At 36.7% G+C, this 25,646-nt stretch overlaps 1 protein-coding gene across 3 annotated transcripts in view; it reads right to left on the bottom strand.

The window, feature by feature from the left end:
• The window catches only part of Sntg1 (syntrophin gamma 1), a 624,894-nt gene that overhangs the window by 156,914 nt on the left and 442,334 nt on the right, over positions 1–25,646 (bottom strand). For all 3 annotated transcript variants that reach the window (XM_055603535.1, XM_055603536.1, XM_055603537.1), the window contains 2 exons: positions 10,031–10,133; positions 3,988–4,070 (listed from right to left, as the gene is read on the bottom strand). In XM_055603535.1, coding sequence (XP_055459510.1) covers positions 3,988–4,070; positions 10,031–10,133 — 186 coding nt within the window. The remainder of the gene's footprint in view (positions 1–3,987; positions 4,071–10,030; positions 10,134–25,646) is intronic.

Below are 25,646 nucleotides of genomic sequence, written 5' to 3'. Positions count from 1 at the left end.
ATTAAATGCACAAAACTTTCCAATTAATCGTGTCAGTTCATCTACTGCTCTTCTGTAAGGAGTCATGGGTACATTGCTAAAGAATGGGTATGATTCTTTATTTTCTGTGCCAGGGGTAATCAAGAACAGGATTCTGTGCACATGGACATGCCTAAGAAGTTCATTTGCCGAGGCATCCATTCCATGCAAACCAGTGACCACTGATTCATTCCGACTAATACACCCTTGATTCCACAGTAAACGCGTCTTTCACGGAACATTCAACACTTCAAAGCAAATGTAAAACAATGAAAATTATTTCAGAATTTTTCATTGGTTATTTCATATTTTGCTCATATATTTTGGCAGGTTTTTTTAACATTGATTTTCCATATTTTATGAATATTAATCATTTCCTTTGGTTATCGTTTTCTATGAATAAACAAGATAGAAATGTGAAAGAATATTAAATAATTAACATACTGTGATACTGAGGATGATGATAGCCTGTAAGTGGGTATTACATTTATGTGACACTGTTAGGAGTCATAGATCTGAAAATATGTTAACTTTTCAATTTAATAATTCATAAATTAATATAGAAAAAGTAATTTTCTCATTATATACCTGTTTGTAAAAACTATGAAACATACCCAACATCAAGTTTTAAAATTATCAGACCTCTACTATAAATCATACTTACAGTTAAGAATTTAATACCCTTTAAAAACAAGTTCTACTTATTTTAATCGTGAAAATACACATTTCATGTCTTCTTTTGCTAACAATTATCAATTATTTATGGTAACATATATAGTGGCCTAGAAAACAATACTTATATGGTTTTGAGAAGTACATTTCTTAGAAACTTACTCTATAAAAATGTTGTTTCCTAAAATATTAACTAAGTGTATGTAAAGGCAGAGTTTATATACTGCATGCTTTACAAGAGATTTTTCTCCAACACTTAATACATGTCACATGATGGCTTTAAAAACAACCAAATTACCAAAATAGAACTGCATGTGTAGCAAAATGCTACTCCAGATATTTTTTTTTAAAGAAGTTGGCACAGAAAGTTGACTTGAGGTATAAGGTCGAGGAAAATATTTTCAAATTTGTGTTCTATGACTATCTGAGTAAGCATATTTTCTTGGACTTGGAAGGAATTTCTTCACTTCACCTCCAAGGAAAGAAATTCAGCATCAGGGCTTGGCTCAAGGAGACCCAGTCTCAGAAAATCAAGGGATATCTGTGTCCTTGAAATCAGTGACACTTTGTTCTTGAAGAAGTAGACATTAAAGGACAGTAACCTAAATTTCATATGTGAAGCTTCATTTCTCTGGGTTTTTAAGTGCCTTCAGAAAATACAGAAAGAATTTTTCAATAATAATCAGTTACTCAAAAATTGCTTTAGAATAATACATAGCTATTTAAAATGCAGTTTGGTGCCATCTCTGTTTCTAAACACTAGTTAACTGTAAGTCTGTGAGTAGGGAGAGTTTCTGGTCTCTTCCTCCTATGTTGAAGCTTACTTACAGCCAAGAAAGAAAATTGGATTGGGCCAGCGGCACTCAGGTCTGGTGGCAGAATCTTCCCAAGAGGAAGAGAGCCACATTTGTTTTGTAGTCGCCTGACTTTCACACTTAGCTATACCTGTGTTCAGAGATTCCACAGCCCTTTAGCTCTTTTTCTTTTTACACGAAAGGTGATTTTATGTATTAGCTTATAGTTCTGGTTTTAAAATTCTGACGGTCAGAAACCATAATTGGCAAGTTTCCTAGAATACCCCAGAAAGTGCCTCTATAGAGGTCAGCAAAACTTTATTTAGTGGAAATACTCAAACACTTTCTCATTATAAATGTGCTTTACTTGAATTTGAATGCTGATTCTTCTTTAGATCACCATTCTAAGCTTTCATTACTCTACAACGTATCCAGAAATGTAGCAGTATTAATGCTGAAAATAGTAGCACAATGTGAGTGAACAGTATGGAATGAGTGAGCAGTATGGAATGTTTTTGGCACGTGGTATTCAGAATCCTATACCACTGTCTATGCTGGAAACAGTCAGGCTGCAGAAAAAGAGAAGTGAGTACTATGCTCTAATCATAGCTTTCCAAAGAATTACTTATTGTTATTTTCATATAAAGCAATGGAATGAGTTGAAAGCAAACTATCATGATTCCTTTCCTTAAACCTTTCATTCTAACTTCTCGAGTTACCATTAGAAGACATGAAGGACTTTAGACAAACTCTAGATTAAGAACAAACTCTAGGTTAAGAACATGACCAAGCAGCTTTCTCCAGCTCTGAAATAGAAGAGGTACTTCTTACGAACATAACTAACACCGAAATTCTACTGTAATTACAAGCAGCAAGGGACCTCTCAGAGGAAACCTGAAAGAGCAGAGAAAGCATATGACAGCTATGTGTTCCATTTCCTCTGTTGGTCATCCAGAGGAAGCCCATCTTGGTCCTTCCCTTACCAAATCACACAGCATGCTTGGAGAGAAACTCAGGGACATGTGAATCTCAGACAAACACTTGAAAAGAGCTGTCAGCTATGAAAAGACATAGCTGGTCACATCACCAGCATAGTAAACAGGGAGAATGGGCACTAAGGAAAAAAGAAATTGAGGAAGCATTTATAAAATGGGGAGTGTGGATTAAACAAATGAGGACAGAGAAGCTCAGTGGAACATCACTTGCCTAAGGCCCTAGATCCATCCAAGCAACACATGCGCACACACAAACACACCAGACAGAGAAAGAGAGAGAGGAGTTGTTGATTGGGCAAAGCAAGACACTTGTATAAAACAAGGAGTTGATTAGATCACTGCTGTGTGTGTGTGTGTGTTTCTCACTTGAAAACTAGATTTTTAAATCACTCATATCTTTGTAACATCAGGAGATCAGTGTTTTGCATTTTAACTATTACATAAGTTATTTTTCTGGTAAACAAAATTAAAAAGAATACTTAAAAAACTATATCCAGATACTGTTGATTTGATAAGAGCATAACATTTCCAGCAATAGCCAGAGCTCTTAAAAATTTTCTTCAAAATAGATGGATAGATAGAAAGACAGACAGACAGACACAGAGAGAGAGAGGGATAGACAGATGTAGCCCACCTGAACACTTATGTTATCCAGCTGTGAAATAATATCAATATAATAAGGAGAAACAAATGTTGTTTGGACTTGCAAATGTTCAAAGGTAATCTTTTGAAATAAACTTCCAAAATTAGGTCAGAAATATCTTATAGAGAAATTTATTGGAGATCAGAAAAATAAAGTGTAGTACAGGTCAGCTCTGGTAATTTATACGTAAATCTACATGTAATCAGAAAGAATAGTTTTCTTTTATTTAGAATGTTTTGAATGTTAAAATAAGAAATTTCAAAAATATTTAATAAAGATGACTAATTTACTAAAAAACGATGTGCAAAATAAACACTAAAATGCAATTAAATTCACTAAAACTAATGTGTTAAATATGTTTTATTGAATATATATAATAGTTAACATTCTTTGTTGTATCATATGCATATATGATATATATCATAATGTATAATTTAGATTGGCTCCCCCTTGCATTAATTTCATGGTATACATAAAGATTGCAAAACATAACAAATGATGGTTATATTTAGCTAACTGGTATCAAAATAAAAGTGATAAAAATCATGTAGTTCATGAAACTCTGTATGGCATGAAATGCTCTGAAAGGATGTTTGAATAATCGCTCCTATTCCAAAGTCTCCGGCACTTAACAGAGGATTTACTAATGCATGCCTGAGGGAAAGACTGTCATATGAAGCAACTGTCTGGTTAGTTTTCCTTCTGGCTTGTCCTAGTACTTAAGTGGTAATGAAGTAACCAAGACATCCTGTTTCATTAGATAAATTAGACTCAGGAATTGTGATAGCAAACCACAACCACAGATACATTCTGCTCTTGGGCCATCCTCATTAGTCCCGACTGTGTCCCGGCACAGCTGTCTTACTGTGTTGTTTGGATGGTAGTTGAGGTGCAAGCCACTGTCACAAAGAGGAGAGGAGGTACCACTGCTCTGGTCACTGGGAGCACCTGCGGGAGACAAAAGCATAACATCTTACAGGTTAAATCGTCACACTGTTATAGAAGGACTCTCTCCAGTTATATATTCTCTCCAATTAACTTGAGTTATACTACAGCTAGAGCTTGGCAAGTAATGTAAGTGATCATAGATCTTGGTACACTAAAGGAGACTATTTTGAACTTCCATGCCCCATGCCCAGAAAAGCCAGGGAGGTAGAAAAGATTCCCTAGAACTGCAGTTACACGTGGTTTTGAGCCTCCTGGGGTTCTAGGATGGAATCTCTATTCCCTGGAGGAACAGCCGGCGTTCTTAATGTCTCAGCTGCTTCTCTAACTGCCCTCTCCAGACTATTAACAGTGAAATCTTCTTCCAGTCTGCAAAGTTCTATTTTGTGTTTTGTTTCAAAGAACTGACTAATGCTTTAAGTAGAAACTGCAGTTTTAAGTGTGTCCTCAGTATGTATTTATATATTCAAAAATCCTCATCAAACCTACTTAATTTTGTGGCATTGCAAGGCACAAAATGTATTCAAGCCTTATGAGAAATCTTGCCAAGTATATAGTTTTTAAAATTGAAGGATCACAACTAAAGATTCACAATTTTCAAAGATGACAGAGCATAAAAACTGTTAGAGTCATGGATTGTTCACTCCATGTTCCTTCACTTATGATTGTTCCCTGTGGCCTGACATTATTACTTCAGAGTTTCTAATGTAGTTGACCAACCAATTTTTTATTGAAAGATCACAGTTGTGTATAAGCATCAGATTTCCTAGAAAGGCTTTAGTTGCAAAACATGACATATTCAATATTTGTACTCTTCTTCATTACTAAAATTTCCACAGGTTTTTTTTTTTTTTTTTCTGCTAAGAAGTCACGTGCCTGGGCTAAATTTTTCCACTCTCCAAACGCAAAGTTTTGTAATCAGGGGGCTAGAGTGATGGCTCAGTGGTGAAAAGCACATGTTCTTCTTGCGGAAGACCTGGGTTCAGTTCTCAGCACCCACATGGCAGCTCCCAGCCAGCTGTCCTTCCAGTTCCAGAGAAAATGACAACCTCTTATGGTACCCTGAGTCAAGCTCATGGTGCACTTACATACATGCTCACAAATACACTCACCCATAAAACAAAAATAAATAACAAAACTTTTTAAATATTCACACATTATTTTGTTACTTTATTTGAAGTTGAAATACATTTTTATTTTAGGACATAATTTAAAACACGTATCCATTTTAATGTGAATATATTTACGTATTTATATATGATGGTATCAAGTGATACTTGTTTTGCGAAAACATAAATGATCAAATTCTGTGCATGTATTTTAAATTATCATAGATAAAAATATAAATGAATATACAAAAAGAATATAGTGATAAATTCAATAAACTACAGTTGTATCATAAAAATGTACCAGGAGCAGAATTTCAACAAGCAAATAATAAAACATAAAACAAAAGTAATAAAATTAATGTATAGCAAGAACTACTTAGATAAAAAGGAGAAAGTACAAATTAGCAGTATCAGAAGTAACGGAGAGGCCACTACAAAAGGCTAATAGATATTAAAGCAAATATTGAAAGGATATGATGAGTAAGTTATCATAAAGAAATCATTAACTTCATTGAAGTGGGGAGTAGCATGAAAATAATCTAGTCAATGTTTACAAAACAATGACTACGACTAATATTGTATTCATTCTAGAGACCAAGAAATGTAAAAGAATATTACAATTCCATTCTACAATTAATTTCTATTACAGAATTAATAAAAATGTGGTGTATCATAGTGAATTTTCAGCATATAAAAATGAATATAATATCTGTGTTCACAATAGATAATTGGAAAATGATATTTAAAAATGTATAAAATAAATTTTTAAAAACATACATAAAATGACACACAAATTTGTGGAGCATTCCATATTATTGTTTGTTAGTAAAGTAAAGATTTTAATCTAAAATAAAAGAAAAAATGTATACATTAAATAAAACATAGATAAAACATCATCACTGAATTAAATCAAAATGCTGTTGAAATAAATAAAAATATAAGCCAAAGAAAAAGTAGAGCAGGTTAACTGAATACAAGAATTATGTCTGCTACAGTGCAGAGTTCTCTAGTTGCCTATGCATGTAATCTTCCATTGTTAAAAATTCCAATAAGCTTTTCAAATTAATTGATTAGGCATTACCAACTTATTTTTTTGTGGTAGAAATGATTGAAGAATGCCAAATAATTTTTAAAAACTATAGTTAAGCAAGCTAATCTGAGTGAATTAAAGATACTCTAATGGCATAATAATCAGCACTGTGAGTTGGTGAAAACATACACATACAACAATGGTAGGAAAAAAGCAAGAAACTGTTCAAAAAATAGGTCCAAACAACAGGGTTAAACAATGCACACACATGCACAAACACACACACATGTACATGCACACAGTGATTACTTGAACAGAAATTATTTAAGATATATTCTAAAATGAAACAGAAAAATAAAAGCAATTAATTTTCACTGACCAAAGTAGGTAACTAACCTTAAAATCTCTAAGTTGCCAAATACTACTTATAGGATACTTTAAGCAATGATCATACTTGACAAAAAAGCAGCAACAATGTATGTTAATGAAGTTATTTAAAAACAAAAAAAAAAACCCAAGACAATAACAAAACAACAAAACTTTACCCCAAAAGATATCCCCAGGCAAAAAAAAAAAAAAAAAAAAAAAATCTGTCTTCTGAAGAGTAAGAATTGATAGGGTACAGTGGCAGACACCTGTAATCCCAGCACTTGGCCAGAGATCTCCTGAGATCAGCCTGGACTACAAAGCAAATTCAGGACAGCCAAAGATACACAGAGAAACCCACCCCACATTCCCCCCTGAAAAAACAAAAGAATGGGAAGTTGTTACACATGACTCAATGAAAGGATCATGTACTGTTTTCAATGTAACAGTAAAAGAGCATGTCAATAAAATATGGAAAAGGGACTTGAGCAGACATTTTGTAAAATAAAATATAAAGATTGTCAACATGCATATTACTATTATTGCATATTATAATTATTATTGGTCACAACTCATAGTGAAATTAACATATTAAACAAATGCCTGGAAAACAATCTTCAGCCATTGTCTTAGTTAAGGTTATTTTTTATATGATGAAACACGGTGAGCAAATGCAAGTTGAGAAGGAACGAGTTTATGTAACTTTCTCTTCTACATCACTGTTCATTATTGAAGGGCATAAGTACAGGAGTTCAAACAGTGGCAGAACGTGGAAGGAGGAGCTAACATAAACACCCTGGATATGCTGCTTACTGGCATGTTCATTATGGCTTGCTCATTCTGCTTTCTTATGGAATCCCAGGACCACCAGCTCAGGGATGATACCAGCCAAAATGGGCTTGGCCACTTCCCACTGATCACTAATTAAGAAAAATTAAGAAAAATTGTGTGCTTACAACTGGATCTTCTGTAAACATTTGCTCATTCAAGCTCCATTGTCTATGATGAATATATCTCTGTCAAATTGGCATAGAACTGCCAGCATAAGCATTAAACACAAGGAAGATTATGTAGGACAGACAGTCTGCATCTTTCCCTAAAGTGTACAGGGGAAGGATCTCACAAATATACCATCTTTAAGATAGGTCAATGAGGTAGAAAGGAAGATATTGCTACCAAAGGAACAAAGTTGGTAACAATAGAAAGTCCAAATGCATTAATGAACATTTCAGAAATCAGTCAACTCCTGGTACCTCGAGCAAGCTTAAAGACAAGAATAGTTGCAATGGAGTATGGAGAAAGCCATAACATTTCATGGGCAAGAGCTCACTCCTCAAGCTGACAGCTTGTAATGAAGTAATGGCCAAACTTTTATTTCTCTCTGAAAGGAAAAGAAAGAAAAGAGCATGTATCCAACACTCCAGTTCAAGGAGAATGTTTCCATCTCATCTGACAATGTGTGGGTAATATCAGCTCTTAGAAACTTGGAGTCGCCGGGCAAAAAGAAGAGCTCAAATCCTTGTTATAGGAAGAGAAAGCACATCCCCAGAATGCAATGGAGATCTCATCACCCAAGCTGATTGGTGTAAATCTTGCCTGGTATGCAACTGGTTTGAAAATGGGTAGAAATGACCTTTTCCAACAAACAAAATACACAGTGTGGACCATGATATAACAAAGAGTACAGATGAAAACATAAGCCATCGAAAAGCACAAAATACATCAGCAGAATAAAAACCAAGTAATGGAAATCATCTAGCAAGGAATTCAAAATAATAATTTTGAAGGAGCTTGCTGTGTTACAAGGTAACAGGCAACTAAATGAAACCAGGAAAGAGAAATATCTTTCCCCTGATAGGGGAGGAGCCTTACCAGGCCACAGAGGAAGGCAATGCAGCCAGTCCCATTGAGACTTGATAGGCTAGGGTCAGATGGAAGGGGAAGAGGACCTCTCCTATCATTGGAGTACTTACTTAATAGAAACACAGACATCACATTTTCCCCAAGTATTTAGATACGTGGGTTTCAGTTGAATACCCACAGAAGTTAGGTATCCACTAAAAGAGCCTGGAAGGAAAAGGAGATCTCTCAAGAAAGTTCGGATAAAATAGAGTATTGTAAAGAGGTAAACGGAAAAAAATTAGAACAGGAAGAAATAAATCAGTTGAAGGATGGGAAGAAATGGTAGAGAAGGGAATGGGAGATGGATAGCTAAACCTTCTGAGAAAGCCAACTAGAGGCCTAATTAAAACATAGATACACACACATAAATAAAAAATAGAGTTAAATAAAGTCACTCTACCATTGAAAACCAATGCTCAAGTTAGACACCATATGCTACCAAATAAAATGCCTGGTATAAAGAATGGGTTATATCTTTTTAAATTGTTAGCCAACGAGATCTCAGAGACCCTCTCCCAAACATTTTAGGATGTTTCCAATGATACTGGGTACCACCCAGAACTTGATGATAAGGTGATTGCTGAACACAGCACTTTCTTATGTTATAGAACATGAAGAAATCTAGCTGATACTTTACTGGAAGCTTCATCCCTACTGGTTAGTCTTAATAGTTCTTCAAGATATTATATACACTTTCAGAACATTAAAAAAAAATCTCATGCAGCTATGAAACCTATGATAAAACTATGCATCCTTCAATAAGACCGCCCTGGCAATATATGTCCACTTGCGCAGTAAGGGAATGGATGTTATGAGTGGCTAACCACTTTCTTTTATTGTTAATAAGTCCTGCTCCATGAGATGAAACCCATTCCTGAGACTTCCAGTGAGTTCAGGACCCTCTGGCTAGGTATATCACAGGCTCTTCGGTAAAACCTACTAATATTCTGGTAAGCGGAGATAGCAGTAAAATGACTCCTAATTGATTATGGTTATACCCATAAACTAGTACGTTGCTCAGTCCTCATCATGGAAGCTTTTCTCTGTGATAGATAGAAACAAAGGATATATTGTCCTAAGACAAAAGCTTAAGTTCACCATTAAGCACACACACACACACACACACACACACACACACACACAAAAACTCAATAGAAACAAAACTTTTGTTTCGGAATGGAAAAATGAAAAAAAAATGACCTGAACATAAATTTATCCCAAGAGCAGTAAGAATAGTTAAGAAGCATATGAAGTATGGTAAAAGTTGGGCAGAGTAAAACTGCATGGGGAGAGAAGAGCTAGTGAAAATTAGTTAGGAGGCTGGTTCCACAACCACTAGAAAGGAAGTATTTGAATGTTTTCAATATAAATTAAATTATAAATTTTGACTTTCAGGAGAAGTGATTTCCGTGATTTGGTGACTGCATTCAGTATGCACGCATTAACATATCACACTGTATTCTACGAAGAAAATTCCAGCTACCGGTTGGAAAGAAATGGGGGACAGAGAGCAAACGCACTGTTCTGAGTATTGTTTTTACTCTACGAATGCTTACATGCACAGTCTTCATTCAGTGGGAGTTTGAGGAAAGCAGGTGCTCTTTTTAAAAATGACACTGTGAGCGTCACTTCCTCCCCGGCATTCCGAAGAACCTGAACCTGGAAACAGAAAAGATTAAGATAATGTAGCCACTGTTAGTTATACAGTTCCTTATAATTATAAATCCCAGGCACTATTGAATATTTTCTACTTCTTGGTTTTCTCTTGTGGTGAGAAACACTTTGTGAAAGATATAAGGGTAACTCCCTTAACAGTTCCCAACACGCTTCATACTTGTGCCCCTTTGCTGCAGTCTGATAGCATACACTGCGAACCTCTCAGTCACATCCACAGAACACCTCCTGAGCAATGGGGGTGACTCTAGGTGAGAATCCTGGTAGCAGGGGTCCTAGAGACTGAAGAGGACACCCTCCAACTAGACAGGACTCCTAGCTGAGGAAGGGAATCACCAAACTACCGACAAAAACTTTGATCCAAAATTTACCCTGCCTACAAGATTTGCAAGGATAAAGATAGAACAGAGATTGAAGAAATGTCTAACCAATACTTGGCCAAACCTGAGACCCACTGCATGGGAGAAAGCCAGCCTCTGACACTATCAATGATATTCTGCTATGCTCACAGACATGAGCCTAGCATTGCTGTCTTCTGCGAGGCTCCACCCAGCAATGGATCGAAATAGATGCTGAGACTCATACGCAAAGTGTAGGGAGTTTTGTGAAGTGGGAGGAAGTATAGAAGGACCTGGAGGTACCAGGAATTCCAGAAAAAGACCAACAGAGCCAACTAACCATGGCCCAAAGGGCTTTGTGGAGACTGAAGCACCAACCAAAGCCCATGCATGGACTGGACCTAGGTCCCCTACACAGATGTAGCAGATGAGCAGCTCAGGCTTCATGAGGGTTCCCTAGTAAGTGGAGCAGGGAATGCCTCTGACACGGACACTGTTGCCTGCTTTCTGATCACTCCGCCCTGGTGTGGCTGCCTTGCCAGACCACAGGGGGAAAGGACGCATGCAGTCCTGACTTAAAGAGCTGAGGTGGGTGGGTAGGGGCAGAACCCCTTATCTGAGAGGAGAGGAAAAGGGGAAGAGGGAGGGATGATTGGACCTAGAGGAGAGGAGAGAGGTGGTTAAGACTGAAATGTAAACTGGATAAACACATTAATTAAAATAATAATTATTTATTAATAATAATTAATGGATACATTAATTAAAATAAAAAGAAGAGAAATAAAAAAGAAAGAAAAAGAAAAGAAAAATGATCTTGCAGGTACAGACCAAAGAAATACTTCTTATAAAGAAAGGTTCATCAATTTATTCAAACCCTTCTTCAAAACACTACTAAATGTTTGCTTTCCCTGAGGAGCTGAGAAAATAAAGAAATTTGGTAGCAGCTATAATTCCCAGCAATTGAAATTATAGAATAGATACATCTAGTTTTACCTGCTAGAATAAACAGTTCTGATTTCCTTAAAAATAAAAGCAATAAAAAGCAACCAATGGAAAAAATCTATTTAAGAAAGAAACTAAAGGAAGGCTAAGAATCCAAGTGTGTATGTTATAACGTAGTTGTAGCAATCACACAAATATGGGTATGGTAATAAACTTTGATGTAAACCACAGATAAACTTAAGAATCTTTAAGAAGTAGTTAAAGCCCTTGTGAATGATGATTAAGCATCTTCCCTACATACAGTCTCATACATACTCAGCTCTGCAGCAGAACACCTATGACAAACCATTCTCATACTACCTAATCTACTTATCTAATTATACAATAGGGAATATGTATATTCCTAAAGACAAGAAGTGCATTCTGTATAATAACTTAATAGGCCTCAACCCTACACAAAGGATTACAAGCAGCTAAGGAATGCTGAGAGTAGGAGAAATAATAGTATCCCATGAGGAAGAGCACACCATCTGCTTATCCAATACAAATAGTCAACACTGAAAACCTACATGAAAGAAATATTACATAAATAATGTTTTATATGCATAGTATTTACAGTACAGCAAATGGAGAATAAAAATGTGCTATAATTAAATGAATTGGATTACAAAATAATCCCTAAATGTCAGAAACTCATTTTAACATGGTTTTATCAAGAAGTTAAATACAAAGAGAGAGGCACACAGAGACAGACACTGACACAGAAACAGACACACTTCCGTTAAAGATTCAACAAGAACATTTCATCAGACTGAACGCTTCCTAAAAGAACCCCAACTAGTATGCTGCCCTAATGTATGCCTAGAGAGCATCGGTCTCCTCCCAACCTTTTCTCAGCAATCGTATTATGGCCATAACCAACCTACTTCAAGCAGATCTTCTCATATCTTTGCCTTTGTTTAACTTGTCTGCATTACATACGTCATCACCATTAGCAGCTTCTACCCCATTCTTGTTTTTATTAAATTCATTTCTTAAAATTTCCTCGCTTTATATCCCAGTTGTAGCTTCCCTCCCTCGTTTCCTGCCAGTCCCACCTTCTCTCCCTCTTCCCTTCTGTATTCTTCCCTTAGTCCTGGAAAGGGGGAGCCCTCCTCCCCTACCAACTGACTCCAGCCTAACAAGTCTCCTCAAAACTGCCTGCATCCTCTTTCTCTGTGGCCTGGAAAAGCCTCCCTACCAAGAGGAACTGAACAAATAGCTGGCAACAGAGTCCATGTCAGAGACAGTCTCTGCTCCCTTACTAGGGAGCCAAACGGAGACTGAGCTGCCTATTGGCTACATATGAGCAGGTGGTCTAGGTCCTCTCCATGCGTAGTTCTTAATAGCTGCACCAGTTTCTGCAGGACCCCATGGGCCCCAGTTTGTTGGCTTTGTTGTTCTCCTTGTGTAGCCTCTGTCCCCTCCGGGTCTATCTATCCCCATCTTTTCCATTAACTCCCTGAACAGACCTGGTGGCTCACACCTTTAATCCCACCATTAGGGGAAGCAGAGGCAGGCAGACTGGATTATTGTAAATTCATGGCAAGCCTGGTCTACAAAGGGAGTCCAAGATAGCCAAGGCTACACAGAGAAAGGCTGTCTCAAAAAACTAAACTAAAATAAGATAAAATAAAGTTTCTTCTACTGCATCTTAACCTGTGCTTTTACTGCCATTCCCATACTTTCTGTGTGTGATTTTTCTTTGTCTTTCAACAATATGTGTTGCATAGAGGCAGGCAGTTTCTTCTTGGCCACAGATAGATCTCAAAGCCAGTGTAGCATCTTCTCCTTAGAGAGGGTTCATCAAATATTTTTAACATCAATAAGTTTACCAAATGAATTTCAAATAGAATGTGGCAGTCTGTGTCCAGGTCACTGTAGGAAAATCGGATCTCACCCCACATTGCTTTCATTTATAACTCACTGTGATTTGAGGTTCTTCGGTGGTGTACAATCAGAGAATACAATGACAGAGGTACAATATATATTTGAAATTTCTAATGAAAATTTACTAAGTAAATCAATAAAGTAACATTTTCTACAGACAATTGGATTACATTTTCTGGCTGACAAGTTTTTTTGTTTGATTTGTTTCATTAAAAAGTCTTTCATTCAGTGCAATGTTTTATTACTCACATTTATTTAAAGGAATATCATTTGAAAATGCTGATTGTCATTAATGTTAAGGAATAAAAGTCATAAAAATTCAAATACAGTACTTAGAAATGTAAAATAATGTCTTCAATCAAAATTATTAGCTATAACATACACATGAGAATTTGAAAAATTGAAAAGCAAAGTGATTTTCTAAGTTATAACATGTCCAGACTGATCCAAACCACAGTCAAAGTGATTCCTCACTTTCTACTATGTTAATGAAAACAAAGCATAATAAAAGTCAGTCACCTGAGAATTCTTCTCCTGTCCAACAAATTGGTTAGCTACTGATCAACACTTCTCTCTCTTCCTTCTTGGCCTCATTTAACGACCACCTTCCTCTCAGTTTCTATGAGGTAAACATTTGTTCGTTTCATGTATGAACGTGAAACAGCATTCTTGGAAAAATATCCAGTGATACATAGAATCTTCACTAAGGCTGATTAACTGATGAAAATGTCAGTGACTATGAAGTGGTTGGGAAGTTGAGGGTCCACAGCTTAGTTATAGTTCATCTTGAGCTATTGTTTTTCCCTTTGACAGACATTCCTTGCCTACCTCTATGTGTCGTATAAGCTGCACTTGCTATCTATTTGGAATGCATTAACGAGCTACTAGTTTCTGCCAAACAAAAAGCTGAGTCTCCTCCAATACCATCTGAGGCCTGTAGCTGAGGTTTATTTGTTTTGCTGTAACTCATCTAGCTACATCTTCAAATATATTTGTAAAATACTTTGATTTATTTATTGCCTTTATTGTTCTGCTACTAAAAAAAAAATGTCATCAAACTGTTGCCATGTTGAAGCAAGGAATTAGGAGTAACTTGAATCCGTGTTTTCAGTCCAGGATTATTCATATTTGGCTCCAGAATTAACTGTTTATTATGCATGTTGAGGATAGAATTGTATTTTTGGGTTGAAAGTAGAATCATGTTCTACTTGTACTGCTAGATACACTTGTTTAAGATCACATAGCAATATAGGAATGAGCCACTCTATGATTGCAGGGTGGCACTTACAAGCAAGCAGTCCAGAAGAAAGGATAGTGAATGAAAACAGGTTTTACTGTATTTAAACATTCCACAACGCACGCATGTACATCAGTACCCAGCTCAAATTTGTTTGTATGATAGTTAATAGACTACGTAAAATTTGTTTTAAAAGTCGATGAAATTTGCAGGCAGGTGAGAACTAGAAAAGATCATCCTGAGTGAGGTGACCCAGAAGTAGAAAGACACACATGATATATGCTCACTTATAAGTGGATATTAGTCATATAATATAGAATAAACACACTAAAATCTATACTCCTAAAAAAAAAAAAAAAAAGCAAAACTAGAAAAAGGACCGTAGGGAAGTTGCTCAGTCCTCACTCAGAAAGCAAATAAGATAGAATTCAGAAGCTGGAAAAAACAGGGAAAGGGCAGGAGACTATAACAAAGGGCCTCTGAAAGACTCTACCCAACAGAGTATCAAAGCAGATGCTGAGACTCATAGACAAACTTTGGGCAAAGTGCAGAGAATCTTTTGAAAGAAGAGAGAGAGATAAAAAGACCCGGAGGGGTCAGGAGCTCCATAAGGAGAGGAACACAACCAAAAACTCTGGGCCCAAGGGTCTTTGCAAAGACTGAGGACCATGCATGAAGATAACTTAGACCCTTTGCTCAGATGTAGCCCGTGGCAACTCAGCCTCCAAGTGGGTATCCTAGTAAGGAGAGCAGGGGCTGTCTCTGACATGAGCTCAGTGGCTGGCTCTTGGATCACCTGCTCCTGAGATGCTTGCAGCTATACCAGGCTGCAAGGCAATGCAGAGGAAGGCAATGAAGCCAGTCCTGATGAGACCTGATAGGCTAGGGTCAGATGGAAGGGGAGTAGGATCTCCCCTATCAGTGGACTGAGGGAGGGGCATAGGAGTAGAAGAGGGAGGGAGGGTGGGATTGGTAGGGGTCTAGGGAGGGGGCTACAACTGAGATACAAAGTAAATAAATTTTAATAATCAAAAATTAAAAAAAATTAAAAAGTCAATGAAAGAATTTATGGACATAACTTTTGATCTTACTAAGAGACACAATCTCACAGCAAGCCCCACGATCCTCTTGCTTTCATAATCTTTATTCTCCCTCTTCTGCAATATTTCCTGAGCATTAGTTGTGGCAAATGTTTATGGACTCATCAGGGTTTATGCTGATAATGGTTGTAGCTTTTCCTCCAATAACCAAGATTTCATTAGCACTAACTAATTACCAGGATTTCAGTGCCCCAAACATGACAGTCTGAATAAGTGTGCGATGAACAAGGATGATGACACCCATGAACATGCCACATTGGATGTGGAAAAGACTTTAACCCATACAATGTTCTACAGACAGCCGAGGAAAGCTGAGAGCAAGAGAGGTATTTTATTCGGGGAAGAGCACACCAATTGGTTGCCCAGTGTCAGTAAGCTCTGAACACAGGTATAAAAATAACATTTTATGAACCCAATAGGTTACATTTAGGAACACATATGTATATGATATACATGCATGAAAGGACAATAAATGTAAAAAGAGACTGTTAATTTGAAAGACAATAGGGAAGGATCAGGGTTTGAAGGGAGGAAAGGAAAGAGACAAAGGTTATGTAAAATATGATTTCAAAAATAAGTCAATGAGAAATCTTGAGTACTTTGCTTTAGAGGCATATTTTATTTTAACCCCTATTTCAAGATGATAATTGTCTCCTATTTGCCTCCATATAGCTCCTTATCTACAGAGTTCATCTCTACAACATCCCTTCACTACCCTCTTCTGAGAAGGAGGTAAAATAATCCTTTAGATACAAATCCTTTTAGATATAGAAAACAAAGCAAAGAGGTATTTCTTTCTGTAGAGTTAATGCTGCCTTTGTATAACCCCTGGTATATTTTCTCTGAGAATCAATGAGTATAGACTTTTAAATATTCAAATTCTTGCAGGGTGCTTCAATTCAAAGGCTGTGTGAGGTAACAGAAAGACCAGTGCTGGAAGAAGGATGGGACACCCTTTCTGTTTTAAAATCTCTTACACTCCTTTAAACTTCCTTTTCATATACTAAATAAGGAAGAAATACATAAGAAAGGCCTTTGAGAAGTAAATATCACTTCTTGAGCACTCAAACCAACTTCTACACTCCCTATAGGTCACACATCGGAAAACAAGAGCTTGCATTGTCCTATTGAACATAGTCAAACATTTAGTAGGTCCCTAAATCATGTAAATGAGGTCATTTTATTAAGTATATTCCAATCTTTCTTCAATGGTGGGAAATATATTCACAAGTGCAACTGCTGAACAAGAAAAGTACACTGCAGCTAAGCTCTACACCAGCACGTCTGCTGGAAACGGGAAACAAATGGGACTTTTCATGAGCTAAAAAGACTGTAGATTATTTTTAATCAATTTTTTAAAAAGAAAATCAGTGTATTGTTATGTTGCATAGGCAGATCTAGAAACTCAAGATCTTCCTAACTCAGTCTCCCAGACTGATGGATTTCAGGCTTATGCCACCATGTCAGCATTGTAACATATTTCTTTTTTTTTAATTCTTTATTAATTACACTTTATCCACTTTGTATCCCCCCTGTGGTTCCCTCCCTCCTACCATCCCAATCCATCCCTTCATCCACCCTCTGCATGCATGCCCCTCCCCAAGTCCACTGATAGGGGAGGTCTTCTTTTCCTTCCTTCTGATCCTAGTCAATTAGGTCTCATCAGGAGTGGCTGCATTGTCTTCTTCTGTGGTCTGGTAATGCTGCTTCCCCCTCAGGGGGAGGTAATTAAAGAGCAGGCCAATCAGTTCATGTCAGAGACAGTCCCTGTTACTATTACAATGGAACCCACTTGGATACTGAACTGCCATGGGCTACATCAGTGCAGGGGTCTTAGGTTATCTCCATGCATGGTACCTGGTTGGAGTATCAGTCTCAGGAAAGACCCCTGTGCTCAGAGTTTTTGGTTCTGTTGTTCTCCTCGTGGAGTTCCTGTCCTCTCCAGGTCTTACTGTTTCCCACTTCTTTCATAAGATTCCCTGCACTCTGCTCAAAGGTTGCCCATAAGTCTCAGCATCTGCATTGATAGTCTGCAGGGCAGAGCCTTTCAGAGGTCCTCTGTTTCAGGCTCCTGACTTCTTTCCTCTTTTCTCCTTCTTCTGATGTCCAGCCTCTTAGCCTTTCTGGATAGGGATTGAGCATTTTTTTTTAAATCTTTATTCCTTTTATTCACTGTATCACACAGAGTCAGCCTCTAAATTCACACCTTAGAAGACATCCTAAAGGAAATCTGCAAGAAACATTTGCTGAATTCAATCAAGCCATTGACAAATCAGATTTCAGGACAGAAATGGAAAACAATAAAGTAAAGTAGTTTGCAGGGAACAAAATATTTATTATCTTGAAATGAAAACAAAAGTTAGGAACCATCAACAAGACCTCTGGACGTGACATGGCTTTTTTTTTTTTCATAATACAAACAATTTTAATCTGAATATACAAAAACACTGCATTTCTCAGATATTTTACATAGGTGGTTTTTACAAAATAACAGCACGAAAATGGTGAAGAAAGAGGTGTCTAAGCTTCTAAAGAGGAAAGGCAGAAAAAAACAAAAAACAAAAAAACAGAGTGGAAGTCATACTGCTTCAACATCTTCCCTTTTCAAGTTCATAAGGCTTTAGCCAGAGTTCTCCCTCTTGAGTAGTTTCTTTAGGTGTACAGATTTTAGTAGGTTTATCCTATGTTATTTGTCTATATGAGTGAGTATATACTGTGTGTGTCTTTCTGCTTCTGGGATAGCTCACTCAGGATGATCTTTTCCAGATCCCACCATTTACCTGCAAATTTCATGATTTTCGTTTTTTATTGCTGAGTAATATTCCATTGTGTAGATGAACCACAATTTCTGTATCCATTCCTCCACTGAGGGGCATCTGGGATGTTTCCAGCTTCTGGCTATTACAAATAAGGCTACTACAAACATGGTTGAGCAAATGTCCTTACTGTGTACTTGAGCCTCTTTTGGGTATATGCCTAGGAGTGGTATAGCTGGATCTTGAGGAAGCGCTATTCCTAGTTGTCTGAGGAAGTGCCAAAGAGATAGCCTCATGGCAGGTAAATAACTTATGTCTTTGTTATTTTCATGTTATTAAAATCTGTAACATTAAAGGTCTTATACACATGATAACATATGATTCAGTCACATGGTAGCTATACATGTATTTACCTGCAAGTAACTATGCTAGCACTATGACTTAATAAATACATCATTTTGTGATTTGCATAGTGGTTTTAAGTAAGTTCTTAAGAAAGAAAGAAACCAATATTTTCCTTATTTATATGAATTCTGTACAAGATTATCTCAAGCCTATTGAACTGTCAGAACCCGAAAAACAAGAGCAAACACTATCACACCCACGTCACATCTGCAGCTGCAGAACATGGCTTCTCGATATTTGTTTATGTATATTATCACAAAAGTGTTTGCACAACGTAGAACTAGGAAGTAAACATCTCAGAACTGTTCAGTCTGTTTTCACCTTCTTCTGTATACCGTGTGAGTCGTCTGGATGGTATTTGGAACTCTGCTATTCTAAGCGCAGGCTGAAGACTGTGGTACCACGATACCATGGGTTGGTATGGGCCCTGCGAAGTGGCACTGTGCCCGCATTGCCTGCAGCTCCAGTCCGCACAAAGACCCTCATCATCAGCTGTGGGACACAGTAGTGTCTGTGAAAGCACACAAATGTGTGGGGCTCAAATACAAGGCTTTTAACAGGATGGGAAACTAGTCAGATTTGTCCTGTCAAGCACGTGAAGTTGTACTAATTCTCTCACTCAGTAATTATTTCTAGCCTTGACAAATACTTTATTATGCACATGAAATGTCAGACACATGGTCCACTGTAAACAGTTAAGATGATTATTAAATTGTACACAGTATATAGATCTTATCAGATTCTCCAAAAATTAATAAGTATTTAGAAGTCGTTTTGTGGCATACTTAATAAAAATTACAGAGCAGGTTTATGTTCTGGCAGTATCACTTGTCTTATCTTTCCCTTTATCTAGTCTACTCTTCTACTGCAAATCCACTACTTTATCAGGAGCATCTTGAAGGGCTCTTCATTTCACCTGGTTACTCGTTGTCCAAGGGCAGGAATCCCTCATGACCTTTAACATGTTCATGCTGTGGGCTTCAGGCTCATAGCTCGGGCCCATTTCAAATCTCTCCAAACCAAATGCATCATTATCTAACTCTCCCCTCCCAATATCTAAATAAGCCGCAAACACATCAGTGGAACTGTGATAAGCATAGGCACATATGTATGATACAGTTGTAGTTAGACGTAAACAAAAATGAAATTTTGACAGTCTCAGCAAACTAGATTGAACTAGAAATAAGCCAGATTTAGATAATAAATACCAAATATTTTCTCTCATTTCTCAGATTCTAGATTTTTGTAGGATGGAAGTTGGGAGTTCCATATATGTTTGTTTGTAATTGTGTGAGTGTGTGTGTAAATGTGTTTGGTTATTAGTCTTAGTATCTGCTTTGATACACTGCTAGGTAGAGTCTTTCAGAGGCCCTCTGAGGTAGGCTCCTGTCCTGTTACTTGTTTTCTCCTATGTCCAATGCCCATCCCATTTGTCTTTGTAAGTGAGGATTGATCATCTTGTTTATCTTCTTTAGGTGTACAGATTTCATTATGTTCATCCTATCTTATAGGTCTATATAAGAGAGTATATACCGTGTGTGTCTTTCTCCTTCTGGGATACCTCACTCAGAATCTCAACATAGTACTTGAAGCCCTAGTGAAAGCAATACGTTCCTTTACTTAATGAAGCTGTACCCATAAAGTTTCACCAACATGACAGCCAAAACATAAGCTGAATATGTATGACACCAATGACAGGCTGCTATGAGTCTTCAACTCCACACATGCTACAGATAACTTAGTAAAGCTAGGTATCAGGGAGGTTGTCCTTCCTGGGGAAGAGCACTAATTGTTAGCCATAAAAACATGTAAAATGAACACATATATTTCTAAATATACATATATATCATGCAATAGCAATGGATAAAAATAGAGGCCATGAATTTGAATTTTGAGAGCAGGGAGAGATATTTAGAACTGTTCAGAGGAAGACAAGGAGAAACAATTTCATTAAAACATAATTTAAAAAAACAAAAAGGAAATAGTGAGACAAAGATATGGTGGAAGAACAAATGTTCAATAGGAGTATGTGAGCTTGGTGTTAACAATTTCAAAGAAAACCACTTTACCAGAATGCACTGAATCTAAAAAGTGACCTCAAGAATGAGGAGCACAATTGTCTCGGGACAGGGGAGGCTGTGTTCTTTGTCCATGACTAGCATAAAAGTTAGAGGGCCTAGGTCTTTGGGATCCTTTTATTCTCCATCCATCTGATTTCTTCTTTTTTGAAGGTTATATGGGATGAGCTTTGCTTGTTTGTAATAATAGGAGGAAAAAGGGACCATTTTTCATTCCTCATCAGTTTTAAGTCTGGGTCTCTATGGCAACCTAGAGCAGCAACACCCACACAAACGTCTACTGTATAAGGATAAGCTGATGTGAGGAAAGAGGAAGGCAGAGAAAGACAAACTGACCTCTTGCTTGGGACAACAATTAGTTAGATCACTGGACTGAGAAATCTGTATAACTTTGCAGAGGCAATATTGACTCAACATCCCAAACCAGAGACTGAATAAATACTTCCAGAACCTGCTACATGCAGGGCTGAAAAATCTGGAGCCAGTGTGCTCTGTTCTCTGATGTAACTGACAGTTTCAGTTCCATTACTGAGAAGAAATCACAACAAACACCACATTTAAAGAAAAACTATTAAGAGCAACAAAATGTGCCTCTTCTTTAACACCACTTTCTGTTAAAAAGAAAGAAAGAAAGAAAGAAAGAAAGAAAGAAAGAAAGAAAGAAAAGCAGTCCTGGATTTCTCACACAGCGTACTAATTTTGGTGTGTGAATTTTGTGCATGAACACTTTGTAAAAGTGTTTATGAGATCTAAGAGTTTTGTGGTAACATTTTTAGAGTTTTCTACATCTATATGATCTTATCCTCCACAGCAAGGGCTCTTCTTTATTTCTAACTTACATTCCTTTATTCATTTCCTTGTCCTATTGAACTAGCAAATATTTTAAATTATAGTGTTTTAGTAGAAATGATTTTTTATTTCCCACATTCAATAAATGCTGGCAACAGGTCTGTCCATGTAGCATTTATTATAATGATATGTGTGCCTTTGTTTGTCCAAGGCTTCTATGTTAGATTGATCAAATGAATGCTAGATTTGATCAAAAAGCTCTTGCTGCCTCTATTAAGATGATCCTGTGATTTACAGCCATGTGTACATGCATGTGCTGAATTGTTTGGTTTTATCTGACATGTTGAAACATCCTTGGAACTTCAAAGGTGATCAGGTCTAGCTGGGCCTTTGGGAATGTTTATAAGTGTCAGTCTCATTGCTTATTTTATATGTCTCTCTCTCTCTCTCTGTATGTGTGTGTGTGTGTGTGTGTGTGTGTGTGTGCGTGCGTGTGTGTTGTGCCTGATTCATGAGACCCCAAAAGACTGCCAGGAGTCAAGTCTGCTGCAAAACACATGAGGATCTTTTTATTAGAAGCTAGAGCTTGGGCTCACATCCTCACAGAGGTAGCAGTTGAGATTAGAGTCCTATGTTGACAGTAGGTGGGTGATTTAAAGGTCCCAGTCCCTTGCAGGTGCCCAAAGCAGGGGAATTCTTGCCTGACAAGTGTCTATTGGTTGAAGCACAAAAGGGGATGTTGCATTTTAAACTGATTGGCTGTAGGAAGGCTCCAAAACCATTGATGGTCTGGCTTCCCTTGTTTGGTTGTCCTAGGGGAGGGGCCGATCTGGGCTGGTTTCCTAGCAACTGTGCCTCTAGTGGGCAGAAAAGAATGCAATAAGGCTGGTTTCTTCCCACAGGTGGCTGGACATGTCTCCACCTGTCTGGCCTTTGTTCAGGCTTGTGCTTTACACTTTAATTCAATAACCCAAAAAGCTAATTTTTAATTATTTGTTCTCTCATATATATTTAAACATAATATATATAATATATATGTTTAATTATATATTAATATAATTAAACATATATATAATATGTTTAAATCATGTACATCATGCTGACTTAATCTAGACAAGTCATATACATCTATACATTTATCTACATAGTCAGGCTTTCTAATTCACTATAATATGTTTTTAAGGTATGCCATTTATTTTTTTTAATTTTATTGACACGTATTTATCATTTTCATCTTTAATTCTTTGAAAAATTGGGTCTACTCTCTCTTCTTCTTGCTAAGGATTTATCAGTCTTGCTTATGTTTATTATGAACTAAACTTGCATATTATTTTTGTTACTTTTAATTTATTTCTACTAACTAATATCTTCCTATATCAATTATTGTTTTTTAATCTAATTGTTCTAGATTTGCCTTTTCTTGCCTATTTTTTTCTTGGCCTGAAACTACCTGGAGTTAGAGTGTTGTGATCAGCTCAAACTTTTACATAACCACAGTCTTTCCTTAAAGTCTGCTTTGGTTCTTAGCATTAGTGTAGCACTTCTGTTAATGCCTGTTGTTGCTTTTAGCATAACAGAGGCTTACCATTTCAGAAGCCTTACTGTTGTCCTCAGACAACAGAAGAGGGCATCAGGTCCCTTTGTACTAGAGTTATAGAAAACTGTGAACCACCATGTGGGTTTTAAAATTGAAACAGGGTTCTCCAGACCTCAGCCTATGCATTTACCTGCTGAGCTCTGTTGAATATATTTGAGGTGTAGCCAATCGGTGAACTGAAGGTGGAGACATCTGTTCCAAAGGAAACTGTTCACCTCTAATCATGGGCCGGGTCCCAGACTACATTCCTATCTGTTAAAAAAACATTTCACAATAGGCAAATATGATGGATTTTTTAAAAATTAAGTTGAAGGTCCAAAATCAAAATGCTTTGTCTGTGTTGACCTGGTTGAATGTATAATAATTTCCTGCTTTCAATTTTTCAATAATTTCCTTTCAGTGCTTCATTGAAAGGTTTGAAATGCAAATTAAAAAAAATCAGATACTATCTGTATCATATTCAATATATTTAATATATGCTTAGCTAGGGTTGTTCTATCCTCATTTTGTTATTATTTTACTGTGATATAAATATCACAATAACGATGTCTTTCATGTTTCATCTTTCCTCATCTAAATTGTTGTCCTAATCAACATAAACTAGACTGTTAAAATAAAAAATAGAGCAGCAATCATTAGGAGCACAGGAAAATTTGAAATACAGAAAAACAACAGTAATTGTCAGTCTAATCAGAAGGTATCGGTTTGGGGACTACAAATGAGAAAATTTTATCAGCTGTCTTAGAAAAGTCTCAGGGGTATTGGGAATCAGACTGGAAAACAGACTGGAAACAGCAATAGTGATCACAACTGGTGAGGACCATATGAGGAGAATGTGCTAGTGAGCCCAGAATCTCTAAATCAGACAGGCACTCAGGAGTCAGTAAGGGGCCTATAGAGAGAGTTATCACAAAAACAAAACAAACTCAGTGCACTGTAACCAAATTCTACACAGTATGTGGGTGCTAGGAATCCTGAGTAACGTAAAAATGAGAAAACAAATGAAGCTAGAAATTTCCACTCAGATGGGAAACAGGCAGAAACTAAGCAATGTGATTGCTCAGTGCATTAAATAAAAAGCATTTTTTCCTGAGTCCAGCAGAGTTCAAGCAGTTCACAACAACTCTTGACATTTGTCCTGAAGGAGACTCATTCCAAGAAGAAAGCTGAACAATAACAAGGGTCCTTCACCGCAGAACAACCAGAAAGCAAGGAACCTTTATTCTCACTGCATTATCCAAACAGAGATTATATTTTAAAAACCATCCCCAATTTTGTTGCTCCAAATGGCAAGTCCTTCTTAAGTGTGTATTTTGCATCCAATTCTACAACTTTCAATTGTGTTTCCATAATTTACCAGCTGCATTGCCCTAAGCAACTGATTGCATCTTCTCATCTTTGAGATGGTGGTAATAATCATTATCAACTTAACAGACTTGTGAAAATTATGTATTTGCTACCAGCAAGATACTTGTGAAGAGGTTAGTACTTCATGTTTACTGAAGAAATGTCTGCTTTCATTTTGAGAAAGACAGCTCTGTTAATTGAGATGGGCAAGCAAGTAGTGTTGACCTTTCTGTTGGGTCCTCAGGTATACAACAATCACTGATAAGCAGAACGAGTCTACGTTTGGTATTTTCACTTGTTTGATTATTTTACTCTGAGGGACTCCACAGTTGTTTAACAGAGATGTACTCTCTTCCTTTCCTATGGTAGTGAATAAGGTTTAAATTGTTTTAGCTACATAAAGTTTTTTGAAAAATCACACACGTCTTTGTAGGATTTCCCCCATGTTTCATAAGCCACTGTTAGGATTTTTTGCTAATATTATATCATATCTGCATATAGCTTTGAGCAGTATTGACATCTTAACAAAGTTATGACTCTCAATCTATGGATATGAGATGAATTTCCATCTACCTGTACATTTTTTTTATTTCTTTGAGCAATGTTTTGGATTTTTCTATGTGTAGATATTTTTCTATTCCTTTATGAAGTTTATTTATAAATGTTTTATTATTGACAGTACTATGAATTGATTCATTTTCTAGTATCTTTTCAGCATTTTTATTGTTACTACATAAACTAGATTTGACTGTTTTTTCTGTCTCGCTATTTTGTAGATTTTGTCTATTTTTTAAAACACTTAATGGAATCTGGGCTTATAATCCTTATACGGATTAGTATGTTGTGAGGCTTTTTACATGCAAGTCTGTATAATCTGTGAAGTCAGTTAATTTTCTTTATTTCTTTCTCTTTCTCTTTCTTTGTTTTTCTCTCTTTCTTTCTTTCTTTCTTTCTTTCTTTCTTTCTTTCTTTCTTTCTTT

This window comes from Psammomys obesus, unplaced genomic scaffold (genome assembly GCF_907164565.1).
Source record: "Psammomys obesus unplaced genomic scaffold, mPsaObe1.curated_primary_1811, whole genome shotgun sequence".
Classification (NCBI taxonomy): domain Eukaryota; kingdom Metazoa; phylum Chordata; class Mammalia; order Rodentia; family Muridae; genus Psammomys; species Psammomys obesus.
The sequence above is the reverse complement of the archived record's forward strand: the minus strand, read 5'-3'. Positions and strand labels throughout refer to the sequence as shown.